Raw genomic sequence first — 13,132 nt, 5'->3', positions numbered from 1 at the left:
TGACCAGGTTTGCACACACTGCAGCAGGGATTTTGGCCCACTCCTCCATACAGACCTTCTCCAGATCCTTCAAGTTTCGGGTCTGTCACCGAAGGACAGCTAGTTTCCGTCCTCCTCTTTGTACATTAACTTTAAAACAGAACCTAAGAGGCTCATGGTTCTCACCCCCCTCCATAGACTTACAGAGTAATTATAAAAACTTCTGGAGAATGTCCTCCAACCTCTCAGAGCTCTTGCAGCATGAACTGACATGTTGTCCACCCAATTAAAGGATCAGATAATTAATCTAGTACTGAAAGCTATCTAGCACTGCAGTGCATAAAATGTGGTGAGTAGTTGACTCAGAGAGAGAAAGACAATAGTTGAACAGTTCTGAGCAAATTCATTTCTTTAAAAATTTAAGAGAAACGAGAGAGAGAGAGAGATATTTTGTTTTATTTTTTTCACTTTCACTTAGCTAATGAAGGCAGCTAGCTAGTTTAGCATACTCAAACAACCGGCTCAAACAGAGAGGGATGCTATGTTAGCTAGCTGGCTATGGCTTTCCAACACTGGAACTCTTCCAAGTCAAGGTTTTGGTTTTATTAATTTATTGCCACCGGGGCCCACCTGTGTAACTGCTTGGAGCGGGTTGTTGACAACAATGTAGGCTATGAGTAGTGGTTAGTGGTTATGATATGAAGGTTTGGCTTGGAAAGTTTTTTTTTGTCTGGTCACAGACAGCTGATGTTGTGTCGTGCACTGAAATCCACAAGCGAAGAGAAAAGATGAGAGGTGGAGAGCACATAGTTGTGAGAAGGAGTTCTACAACAAGCAAAATTATTATGCTGTTTGTATGTGGCTGCTATGAAAGTGAACTGTGTTTGCATGTGATCAAGGATTTAGTAATTCCGACGATTCTGTTGAAAAACGTTTCTTAAACGGAAGCAAACGGAATGAAATGGGGATAAACATACAGGAATTTGTCCAATAGAAAGTCTTGTTTGCAACTGTTGGACTAATGATTACACCTTAGATCAGCTAGATGCAGGCAAGCATGTGCAATATGGTATTGAATGTGTCACTGTCTGTCACCTTGATTATTCAAATTTTTTGTGCACCTATATTGTAAACTTTCATTCATAGGCTAGGTTGTAGCAACCTCATAATAGGTATAATGAAAATTGAAGTATCATGTGGTAGCCTAAACCTGTCGATGTTACATTGAGCTGGGTGAATGAAATATGAATGACAGTCATCCAATATGCTATAATATAAATAAGGCCATGCTCATTAAAAAAATGCAATCTCTCATCTTAAAACCTTTTCCTGCAGTGGGCTAAATCAGGTAATCTTAAACAAATCTTCTTTGAAACAAAAGTATACACCACACACACATGGTTATGGGCTTAACAAAAAGAAGAGCTCTGTACCATGTCAGATATACACTGAATGTACAAAACATTAAGGACACCTACTCTTTCCATGACATAGACATACCAGGTGATTCCAGGTGAAAGCTATGATCTCTTATTGATGTCACTTGTTAAATTCACTTGAATCAGTATAGATGAAGGGGAGGAGACAGGTTAAAGAAGGATTTTTAAGCCTTGAGAAAATTAAGACATGGAAAGCATTGGAGTCAAAATGGGCCAACATGGGCAGGCATCCCTGTGGAACGCTTTCGACACCATGCCCGACGAATTGAGGCTCTTCTGAGGGCAAAAGGGGGGGGTGCAACTCAATATTAGGAAGGTGTCCTTAATGTTTTATATACTCAGTGTAGAGTTTAAATGTTTTTAAATGTTGAGTTTACATCCCAATATTACAGTTGATATAAATCACATAATTAAATTTAAAAAAAACTTTTGACATAGAAACACTGGATTTTCTGTACAAAAATATTAATAACATTCCACCCATGAGGCCACAAGAGGGCGCTTTGGTGATTCGACTGCAGGAAAGGGTTACAGACTGCCCTGATGTATACCATACCCCTACAATACATAGGGATAGATGCAACATAGTAAACGGAAATCCAGGACACAAATTAGTATAATATGTAACCTGGATTTCCGTTTCCTTGTTGCATCTACCCCTGAGTCCAGGTTGGATGGAGAGAAAGGGAGCAATGACTGAGTGAGCACAGTGTAAGTCAAGAATAAAAAAACTGTTTCCATCATTTGAACACTGAACAAAATTATGTTCTGATTTACATGCAGCTGCAGTCACTGGCTCATTTGTTTTGATAATGGCTCATCCTGTCTCATCCTGTACATATTTTATACAGAGCAGAGTGTGCCGTATATATCTGAGATAACAAACATCTCACTTTTTGTGTTAGCGCTCTGCATCGAAAGCGATAGGCGTTATACGAGGCTGGGAAGCAGCTTGAGTAGTAGGCTGACGACACACTCGAGTGCACAGCCTGACAGTTTAAATGCCTCGTGCCTCATCTCTGAAACATCTGGCCCCGGTTTTGGTGTCTGAGGCAAAGATGCATTCTTCTTAAAACGTAGGTTCTCTCACTTTCCCCACTCATCAGTTTTAAGGAGTATGCAAATGTCTCGTTCCTTCGTATCCATGGGAGTCCGAACGACTGCACGGCTGCAACAACAGGGCAATACATTCTCATTAAGACTCCCCTTCTTTGAAAGGGGAAGAAATTGAAGTTGGGATATTCGCGTTTATGGTACCAGACAATTGAAACTAATGACTGGATGTTCAGAAGGCGAGATAGGACTACCCCAGTTAGTGAGGGATATATCTGTCTGTATGTATGTATGTACAGAATGTCTGCAGACGTCATCCTTCCCAATGGGCTCCACAGGGAAAGCTGATGAAGTCAGCCACAGGGAGTGATGGAGCCTCGGCTGCAGCCACCCGCGCCACTCTGCTCAGCGTCTCCCATCCTCTGACAGCACAATATTTCAGTGGACTCATTCTACACTACAGCCTGTACTGTCCCTCTCTCCTCTGGGTGTCAATGGGACGCCTCCCATCATCAGATGGGTGATTTCACATCCTGGTGGCGGCAACAGTCTTTTCTGTAGCTGAGTAACGTGGCCTGACTCCAGACAGCTTGGTGACCCCTCCTTAGTTCTTGGCTGGCTGCTCTGATCCATCTCAAAATGTGCGTGAGAAGATGAGCTGGGTTGGGAATTCTTACCACATGACCACTGCTACTCTTGGAGAGAGTGTGTGTGTTTGCCTGTGTCCAGAATACATCATTTTAAGTTACACTCAAGAAAATAAGAACAGGGGATGCCTGTGGGTGTGCCATACTGCCTTTCTGTGTGCCTTCTACTGACCATTAATCACTCTGTTAGTTAACCGCTGAGCTGCTGATATATTTATCTTAATGAGCAACTAAATGAGAGAAACCAAAGTCTGGCCTTCCAAGAGGCCTGGTCTACAAGGCCAACTGAGACCAGGTCACACCTAAACTGATCTTCAGCTCCACCATGTTCCAGGTGACTCACCACACGCCTGAGTGATCCCAGAGAGTCCAGGTTTGGTTTAGGTAAGTGACCGCAGACACACACCTCTTAGAGCATGGTTTAGCAGTAGCCAGAGTGTGAGCCCTCAGCCCAGGTCCCTGGGAGTGTTTATAACAGCCTGAAGGGGAACTCTCTGTCTGTCTCTCTGCTGACTGGTAGCACATAAAGCCCCTCTGTGTTCGGCCTGCTCCAGGTCATACACTGTGGCCTCTGTGTGGACCCCCCTCCTTCTTCACACTGCCCTCCACCGCCCTCTCCTCTCATGTAAGCTTGACTGATCATGGGGAAGAGATGTGTTTACTGTATGAGGGAATTTTTAGCAGTTTGCCATGGTAACTGTAATCAAAACATTGAAGGCGGAGGGGGATACACAGCCAGGTCAAAAGTTAATGCCGACACATTTTGAGGAATGGCTATTGACTTTATGTTGTAAATTCAACACCGAGAGCAGTTTTCACYTCTTCTTTAAGACCTGGGTGAGATGTTGCTAAGCTGAGTTCCTGGTATAGTCATGTCTASTACACTATCATGAAAGCCAAAACAATGTGTTAAAAATAGCAACTGTCTAAATACTATTGATGTTACTAAATGCTTATAACATGCTGAGTATGATATGCACTATCACTATACAACCTTAGTTGTTTATGAATCAATGATGCAATTCCATAGCTGCCAACCAAAGCTATTTCATATTAACCAGAATGCATCTGTCTGACTTGTTCTTTCATAAAACGTGGGCCCAATTCAACAGATGGCTTTTCATGTTTATACCAATAACAGGGCTGGTCCGTGACTGCTAGTGGGTTCTCTGGGTGCCTATATCACTGTGTCATTTCTCCTGCAGCTCCTCTGAGTGATTCTATCACTCTCAACACAGGGAGAGCGGGAAAGCAAGGGGACATCCAGAGATAAATCCATTTAAAGGGCTTTTGAATCTAATCTATGATGAGGCACCTTCTCAGAGGATGTCCAGGGTGAAATTGTGCTCAGTAAATTTGAGTTTACCAAGAGTAAAGTTATTAGCCAGACAAGTAAATGTTGGCCATATCGCTTTTATCACCTTGACTATCTGGGATTTCTTTCTGTTTGTGTTCAGGGCTGTGTATCTGGGGAAATCACACACTGGCAGAGCGAGAAAAACACAGATCATATACTGCCCCCAGTGGACAACTGGTTGAACAGTTAACAGCCCACCACTCACACATACTGGATCAACACTGCCACCTACAGGCAGTCTCTGGTCACTGCCACCTGGATGCACAGACTTACACTAGGTTTTCTCACTAGATAGAGAATAAATGTTTCTTGGTTTCATTTGTTGTGTATAATGTTTTGGAAAGTATTTCAACATCACATTTGAATTACGAAATGCAACTCTTTGATTAAAACGAAGACAGGGCAATTGCAACAAATAGGTGCCATACATTGTGAGATGCTTTCGTGACCGCAGATTAACGATCTGCACAGAGACAGTGGGTGAACAAGTGACATGAATAACTTCCAGACAGCAAGTAAGAGATTTGAACGGGATCTTAAAGCGGCAATCACCAGTTTAATCAATAGCAAAGTGATGTCCCCGCTCCCTGTTTCAGTAAAAAGCTGAGGGATGGGGCTGGAGAAATTTAACCAGAGCTAACACTGACCATCCATTATATAAAAATGATCATTTTCACCATGTCTTTCGTCTATATCGTGTTTTTTTACATTTACTTTCTTAACAAACATTGGAGTAAAACAAGCTCATATTTTGGGTCGTACCGACAGTTGAACTAAAGCTCATGAGGCATTTATAAGTTATATTCTTCAAGATTCAATGGGTACATATCAATAATTCATTAATTTAAGTCAATAAATTGATAGCAACTGCAGATTCCCCCAGAATTTGTAACATATCATACGGATTGCAGGAGGGGGTGTCACATATCATATGAAATGGATGATGTTGTACACAATAGCACACAATTTTCAGGGACCAGTTTTTGGCTTGTGAGCGCTACTTTCAAAACTACCGGCTGAAATTACACAACACCTTCATAACGCATATTTAACTGCCTGGTTCCAAAATCAGCAAGGGACTGGAGAGCTATTACAGTGACAGCGACTAATAGACAGTCCAACTAACACTCACACCATGACTCCACTTCCCAACAATACGCAGTCAAAACACACAAAGACCAGACAATATATATATATTCATGGCATAAAATGGAATAGAGTTTGTTTAATGTCCGTAAGGGAAATCAAAACATAAAATGACAAGACAACATTTTTAAATGTACGTAACAATTACACTTTAGAGTAAAAGTCCCCTTCTAACTGTGCTTCAGAATACTGTCTCGTTGTCTCTCCAAGATGACCACGCAATCTCACATGATCAGCATAAGCATAAGGAGGATATCCCACTGGTTCAATAATCTCCCACACACTTAATGACAGCATCTGCTGGTACTGTATGAGCTCTGGTGGTTGCACATGAATGTGTACCAGGGGAAAACTTTGGTCAATGCTTCTGCTTGATTACTGCATAGATGGAGCTTATTGAATACTGATTATATCACAGTTTAAGCTAACAGTGCTCTACACACATTTACATCAGTCGCAGGCTAATCTAAGCCCAAACAACTGTACTTACAAACACATCCCTTTCATAGTCAAGGGTTATCTGCATAGCTTACACCACAGTTCCTACACTGAGTACATAGCTGATTCATTTTAGATGTAGGAGAGAAAGGAAGTATAGGTTTGAGGGATTTCTCTAAAGAAATGTGCATACTGTAATAATGTTAAATACAGCTACTTGAGGGGTTAAGGGGCCTTGGTATATATAGATTAGGCCAGGTTAGTCATCTAGCTAAAACATGAACTAATGAACACCTGGGAAACACTGTTTTTCTACTGCTCTCTCTCTCTCCTTCCCTCAATACGAGCCCATTTAGGTCATTTTCAAACCCCTACTACCCCAGAGAAAGTGGCACCCATACCACACCATAAATGTCTCTCTTTCCCCTACAGCATAGAGCACACTGTAATGTGTTCACGGGGACCGCCTGCTCAGCCATCTGTCCCTGTGAGAGAGAGGTGGCAGGAGGGCAGTATGAGCCAGGCTGAGGCTGACTGGAGCCCACTTAGATATAAGGCTCTATCTCTCCCTTCCTTCCTGGTCTCATGTAGCTAATACCTGGGAACATGAGGAACCATTGAGCTGTTGACTGAATACTGACTGAGCTATAGACCTAAAGTCTACTGTATGAATAGACAGACGACTGAGTGCAGGCAGCTTGTATATCAGGGATTTTCTCTCATACAAATAAAAGGAACCATTGGCGCCCCTCTGTGGTCAAACAATCATACAACAAGACATACAATGCAACGTTGCTGTCTAACATTGTCAACCCTAGACAAGACGTTAACTACACACGTTTAAAAAAGAGCACCCTCTAAGACATGTAGACATTCAATACAAAACAATTACACAACGAGAAATCCTAGCAATTAATTTATAGCGCACATTGATTAATTTACATTAGATGTTACATGTCTATCTAAAGCATGGCTCTCAAACCCTGTTCCTGGAGATACTCTTCTGTAGGTTTTCCCTCCAACCCCAGTTGCAATTTACTTGATTCAAATGATCAACCAGCTAATTATTAGAATCAGGTGTGCTAGATTAGGATTGGAGCGAAAACCTACAGGAAGGTAGCGCTCTCCAGGAACAGGCTTGGAGAGCCTTGTTCTAAAGACATTTTGTACAATAGTCCCCTAAAAAGAGTTCTGTGTTTTGGTACGCATTCATTACTTCATTCATTACTTCATTCATTACTTCATTCATTACTTCATTCATTACTTCATTCATTACTTCTCAGACTTTCAGAAGAAAGTCCCATGACTGTGGATAATGAAAATGCGACCGGCCTGTAATCTTTCAGCTCAGGCCTAGGAGCTGGTAGCACACAGTTATCTCTCCATTGAAGCTCTTTAAAACAGCCTCTGAGCTAGCCTAATGAAAGATATCAGCATAGACAGTGGGCCCCGGGGACATCAACACCAACGTCCAGGTCAAACTCAAAGGAAGTGGACTTCCAAATCTCGCTACCTCCTCAGTATTAAATCAAAGGTAGTGCATATTACGAATATGATTAAAACAGGAGTTATTGAAATTCAGATGTCAGTAGGAAAATGTGGGATACTGCCATTTTGAGGACTTTCACACATTCAGTAGTTGAGTGCTGCTCTAATATAAAGTTTCAAGGGTTAAAATAATATTGATAAATAAGAGAAAAGAGCGTACTTTTCTACACATCTCTATGTAATATAACTACAGTACATACTGGCCTTCTTTAGCTCACAGTAATACCTTGTTCAAGTTACAGAATGAATCAAATTTAACTAATACCCCTGAGGCAACAGGATTATGGGTTCATTTTAAATACATATTATATAAGCTATCAAAAACATACACATGGACGTAAAGGGAAAAGGTTCACAGTTTGTGTCCAGTGTTTATAGCTTTGCTTTACCTGAAAATCACAAAGTACCCCGATGGCTCAGAGGAGAGTCATTTTTGTTCAATCAGCTGGCATTCACTAGTATACAAAGTAATACATTCTTAAAATACATATTTATTACCAAATACGCTATCTCCTACTGTACATAAACACTCCTGGTAAAATATTAAAGTTATCACAGTGCTACATTCTGTAATAAACCGTTTTTATCCGCTTTGAAAAAATATCAGTAGATTTTTTTTTTTTAAGTTAATAGTATTGCACTCAAACACAGTCTGACATGGCTCTCCTCCTACAGCCAGGGACTACATTTATTCACGGCAAAACCTAGAGTCCAGTAACTTACTGTAAAAAACAAACAAATATATAATTGGGATACTATATCATGAGCATGACTTTACAAGTCATGAGCAGGAGGAGGCTACCAAAAACCAAAACCAAAGACCATCGAGGAGAGGATAGTGGGTGATCAGAATGAGCTCTGACAAGCAGAGTTGGTGCTGTGTGCACGTGGCCACAGGGCCCTGCTAACACAGTGACATAAGATAGGGACACGTCTTTGATGTGACACGTCAAAACAAAGCAGCGGAAGCAGAAATATGACATCACACAGTAGAAACCAGATACTGTAATTCAGTGTAGATGCTGAGAACATGAAATGTCTTTGCGTTATGGGTGTTCAGAGTCAGCTGGTATAGTGTGGTAGTGTAGTGTAGTGCCCTATAGCAGGGGTATATCGCTAGCAACAACAGAATAAATGATTACAGTAGAAAAGAGGAGAATATCTTCCTTGTAATGATGTCAACATTATTTCTTAACTGCTAATATCAAGCAAATTACACTTATTGGAGCCAATTACACTCACCGGAGTATCTGACAGGCTACCAGTGCGTCAAGTGTCGCTGGCTGCTGGCAAGCTTTCTTGACTTCGACATACATTTTTACAAACATATGGCTAACCTTTGTGTAACCAGCAAAACAGCAGCTCTTAGTGTGTTTGGAGTTACCTTTCAAGCTAATAGTCTATGTTTGAGTTTACACTTCCTTTCCCAATTACAATAATGAAAAACGATCTACCAAATCTATTCATTTTTGAAATGTTGATTACTTCTCCTTGACATTATCATTCACTTGACGCTAAGACAAAACAAGTGAGAAGAAAACAAATCATTAACGTATGATGGGGGTCCCTGGGTTGCCGGTGTGCCTGGGAGAGGGTCCCTGGGCAAAAAAGGGTTGAAGACCCCTGCCCTATAGAAAGAGCTGTTGTGATGAAGACACACTTTTTGGGGATGGGATAAACAGATACCAAACTCCTGCTCATGTTTTGACATGCTTCCCTCCCTCCACTTTATCCCCTACATCTGGTTGTCATTGTACTGTGGGGTGTTGCTGGAGTACTGCTGGTCCGGCATCATGGCCCCCGTGGCGGCTCCCATAGCTGCCTGCTGCGCTGCCTGCTGGATGTGGGGGTTCTTCCAGGCCCCTGTGGTCCACTCCTCCTGGGCCTTGCCTATGCTGCCCCCGCTGCCACGGTAGAAGTTATGGACCTGGAGAAAGGGAGCAGAGGGAACACAGGAAAATGTCAGGCTGCACATAAAGATGACAGAGAGGAATGGAGACCTTTGTTGCTGCCCTATGCACCAGCCGGCACAATGGGCATGAGTGASRGACATAAAGATCACCATGCACATCRTCATGCTSRACGTGTCCCATGGWTGTGACGMAACACAGATGATACAAACTTGCCTTGGTGAGGGCGATGAAGGACAGRGTTGCCGTGGCAGTGAAAAAGAGGGTGGGGATGAGCATCAGCAAGGCGATCCAAAGGTTGTAGCTGAAGAAAGAGATGGTGGCCNCAGTGAAAAAGAGGGTGGGGATGAGCATCAGCAAGGCGATCCAAAGGTTGTAGCTGAAGAAAGAGATGGTGGCCAGCCAGCCGCTGAGAGATGTAGAGAAGAAGAAGACAGTTACCTTTTGATCCTGTACACTGAGTATACCAAAATGAGGAAGACCTTCCTAACATTGAGTTGCCCCCCCTCCCCTTATGCCCTCAGAACAGCCTCAGTTCGATGGGGCATTGACTATACAAGGTGTCGAAAGCGTTCCACCGGGATGCTGGCCCATGTTGATGCCTCCCAAAGTTGTGTCAAGATGGCTGGATGCCCTTTTGGTGGTAGACCATTCTTGACACAAACCGGTGCGCCTAGCACCTACTAACATACCCCGTTCAAAGGCACTTAAATATTTTGTCTTGCCCATTCACCCTCTTAATGGCACACAATCCATGTCTTAACAGTCTCAAGACTTAAAAATACTTCTTTAAAAAATACTTCATCTACACTGATTGAAGTGGATCAATAAGGGATCATAGCTTTCATCTGGATTCACCTGATCAGTCTATGTCACAGAAAGAGCAGGTGTTCTTAATGTTTTGTACACTCAGTGTACGTCTACAGGAGAAATTATTCATGAGAACACTGATGCACTTTTACTCAATAATAACAATACACGTCGTATAAATTCAAGGCCACAAATACGGACCGCAATACAATAAACAATTACTCACAAACAAACATGGGGGAACAGAGGGTTAAATAATGAACAAGTAATTGGGGAATTGAAACCAGGTGTGTAAGACAAAGACAAAACAAATCGAAAATGAAAAGTGGATCGGCGATGGCTAGAAGGCCGGTGACGTCGACCGCCGAACGTCGCCCGAACAAGGAGAGGGACCGACTTCGGCGAAAGTCGTGACAATAGCGTCATGTCTTCTACTATTTTGTGAAGTGGACAACTTTACTATTGATACCATTGCCATGACGATGATGAGGATGATAATGGTCTTATTTTCAACATCATTGATAGTTTTTTCATTACTCATATCTGCTGTCCTGCACCTGACTCATCTCACCAGCTACACACAGACGCATTACAGCTATAACGAACAGTTTAACTTAAAATGACAGCGATCATGATCACTTTATGTAGCAGGCTAATATCATGGATCAGCCTTAAAAAAAGTTTTATATCCCACACATAAAACCATCCATTTCTGAATGTTGACATTTATACACTTTATGGAAGCTGCCATTACAAGTATATCTGCTAATTAAAGTGAATCCAGGTGACATTTGGCCCTTAACAGCCTTAAACTCTAATGACAGAATGAAGTCATAAATGTTCTGAGTGAGGCTATTTCCTGACTGTCATCTAATGCATTGTTAATGATATGACAGGATGTGGTAATGTAGGAGGTTATACCGCTGTTGTTTTAAAGACATAAATGTTTTGGCTAAACAGAGTTTGTCGGTAACACAATAACTTTCATTTATAATACTTTATGGAACATTTTTAAGCATTTATACATGTGTATAATCATTTAGAATGGGCTTATTATTGAAGGTGATTTGAATGTGTAACCAGTTTACCAGTTTCCCCAGCCTGGGATCCCTATGCACTGGATAATACTGATGCCCACCTGGGCCATGAACACAAAGAAGAACGCCATGAAGTTGAACGAGCTGTCAGTCCTAGGAGAACAACAAAAAGGAATTGTAAGTACACGGACACACAACACATTATACAGTGTGGTACTTGTTAATAAATAAACCCCTTTTCAAGATTTCTCTTGGCGGTAACTGATTTCCCTTGACTGACGGTATATCACTATGATCAAGCATAATGGTGTCATAGTAAGATTGGGGGGTTTTCCTGACCACATAGCCTGATCAAGAAAAACTATGGGCCCTAGTTATAGCTTAAAAGGATCTAGTGGTACTTGGATACCTTATGGATGTGTCTGAAATCCACTTACTTGAAGGCCTTGTAGATGGGCCTGAACCAGCATGCATAGGAGCAGGGGGTGAATAGAATCAACCATATGATGGCCATGCCAAAATTTGTCACGCCCCCTCCACCCAGCATCCACACAAAGCAGCCCACCAGATTCACAGCCAGGGTGATTGCATGCACTATAAAACACACCACCAGGAGAACACACTGTTATACACACCAGTAGAACAATGCAAAAGTATAATATAACACCAGTCAGGGAACCAGCTCTCAGATAAATGTGCACTTTCTGTCCACTCCAGTTCCTTGAGTGCCCTTTCTGCAGGTGTCCATATTTTCTTTATCTTCTCTGTTTTGCTCTAAGTCTCAGTAATCTAGCAAACCTACTACTCTTCTTAAGAACGAATTGGTTGTAATTTAAAGCACTGGGTGAGCTAGAGGTTCTGTTCCAGCCTGCTCCACAGAACTGCCACAGGCAGCCAATCAGCTTCAATTACTGGTCCACAAAGGGAAGAGATATCTCTTCATCCAAGCTACAAACCCAACCAGAGCTATAATAATAGACCCATTGAGTGATTAGTCTTTTCTCATCTCTGGCAAAGAAACAAAGTGAAGGCTAGAAGTATTTTAATTGGTTAAGTTGTGCAAAGAATACTTTAGAGTTTTCTGTACAATTCTGTCTATTCTTGACCAACACATCTAATGTAACAAGGGTGACTATTCAATGAGGTGAGTTTAAGGGGTTAAAATACATTTTAGACTGACTGAAATCATAGACACATAAACTCATAGAAACATCAAACATGCAGAGCAAGCACAACACACAAAAGCAATGACAGAAAGGATATAACAGATTATTCCATCAACACTGTTATTGGTGTATAAGTGCAAACACAGAGGTACAGAATACCTGTTTACATGTTTATCACTTAATGGGGGGGATCTGCAGAAAGAATAAAAGATAAGTCATTAAATGTGAAGAAGGAGCAGCGTATGCATCATCCCACGGGCCTGGATGACAGATACACTAGTGAAGGCAGATACTCAGTGAATTTCAGCAAAATGTAAATAGTGAAACAGTGAAAAAGTTATCCTTTTTAGATAAAATTATATTAAATATATTCACGTCACTAAATAATTGATTTAGTCCATGCTCGTGCTCCTTAAAAAAAAAAGCTCTTTCCTCATCTTAAACGGCACCGACCACCACCGACATATACATATCTAGTTAAAGCAGAACACTCTCCGTCATTCTTTATAGCTGTGGTGGATGAAGACAACCCATGTGGCATGGGAGAGGTTAACTGTCAGCTCCCGTGTGTTCACCACAATGATCTAATCTAAACAGTAGGC

The 13,132-nt window shown here is 41.7% G+C and overlaps 1 protein-coding gene across 2 annotated transcripts in view; it reads right to left on the bottom strand.

Annotated features, from left to right (window-relative positions):
* Positions 1-8,078: 8,078 nt before the first annotated feature.
* Positions 8,079-13,132, bottom strand: part of LOC111969319 (secretory carrier-associated membrane protein 5-like) — a 7,150-nt gene continuing 2,096 nt past the window's right edge. For both annotated transcript variants that reach the window (XM_023995363.2, XM_023995364.2), the window contains exons 4-7: positions 11,802-11,958; positions 11,416-11,517; positions 9,734-9,926; positions 8,079-9,534 (exon numbers count right to left, since the gene is read on the bottom strand). In XM_023995363.2, the coding sequence (XP_023851131.1) occupies positions 9,343-9,534; positions 9,734-9,926; positions 11,416-11,517; positions 11,802-11,958 (644 nt within the window). In that variant the 3' untranslated portion in view covers positions 8,079-9,342. The remainder of the gene's footprint in view (positions 9,535-9,733; positions 9,927-11,415; positions 11,518-11,801; positions 11,959-13,132) is intronic.

Source organism: Salvelinus sp. IW2-2015, linkage group LG10 (genome assembly GCF_002910315.2).
Source record: "Salvelinus sp. IW2-2015 linkage group LG10, ASM291031v2, whole genome shotgun sequence".
Taxonomy (NCBI): Eukaryota; Metazoa; Chordata; class Actinopteri; order Salmoniformes; family Salmonidae; genus Salvelinus; species Salvelinus sp. IW2-2015.
Note: the sequence above shows the minus strand (reverse complement) of the source record. Positions and strands in the feature narration are given on the sequence as shown.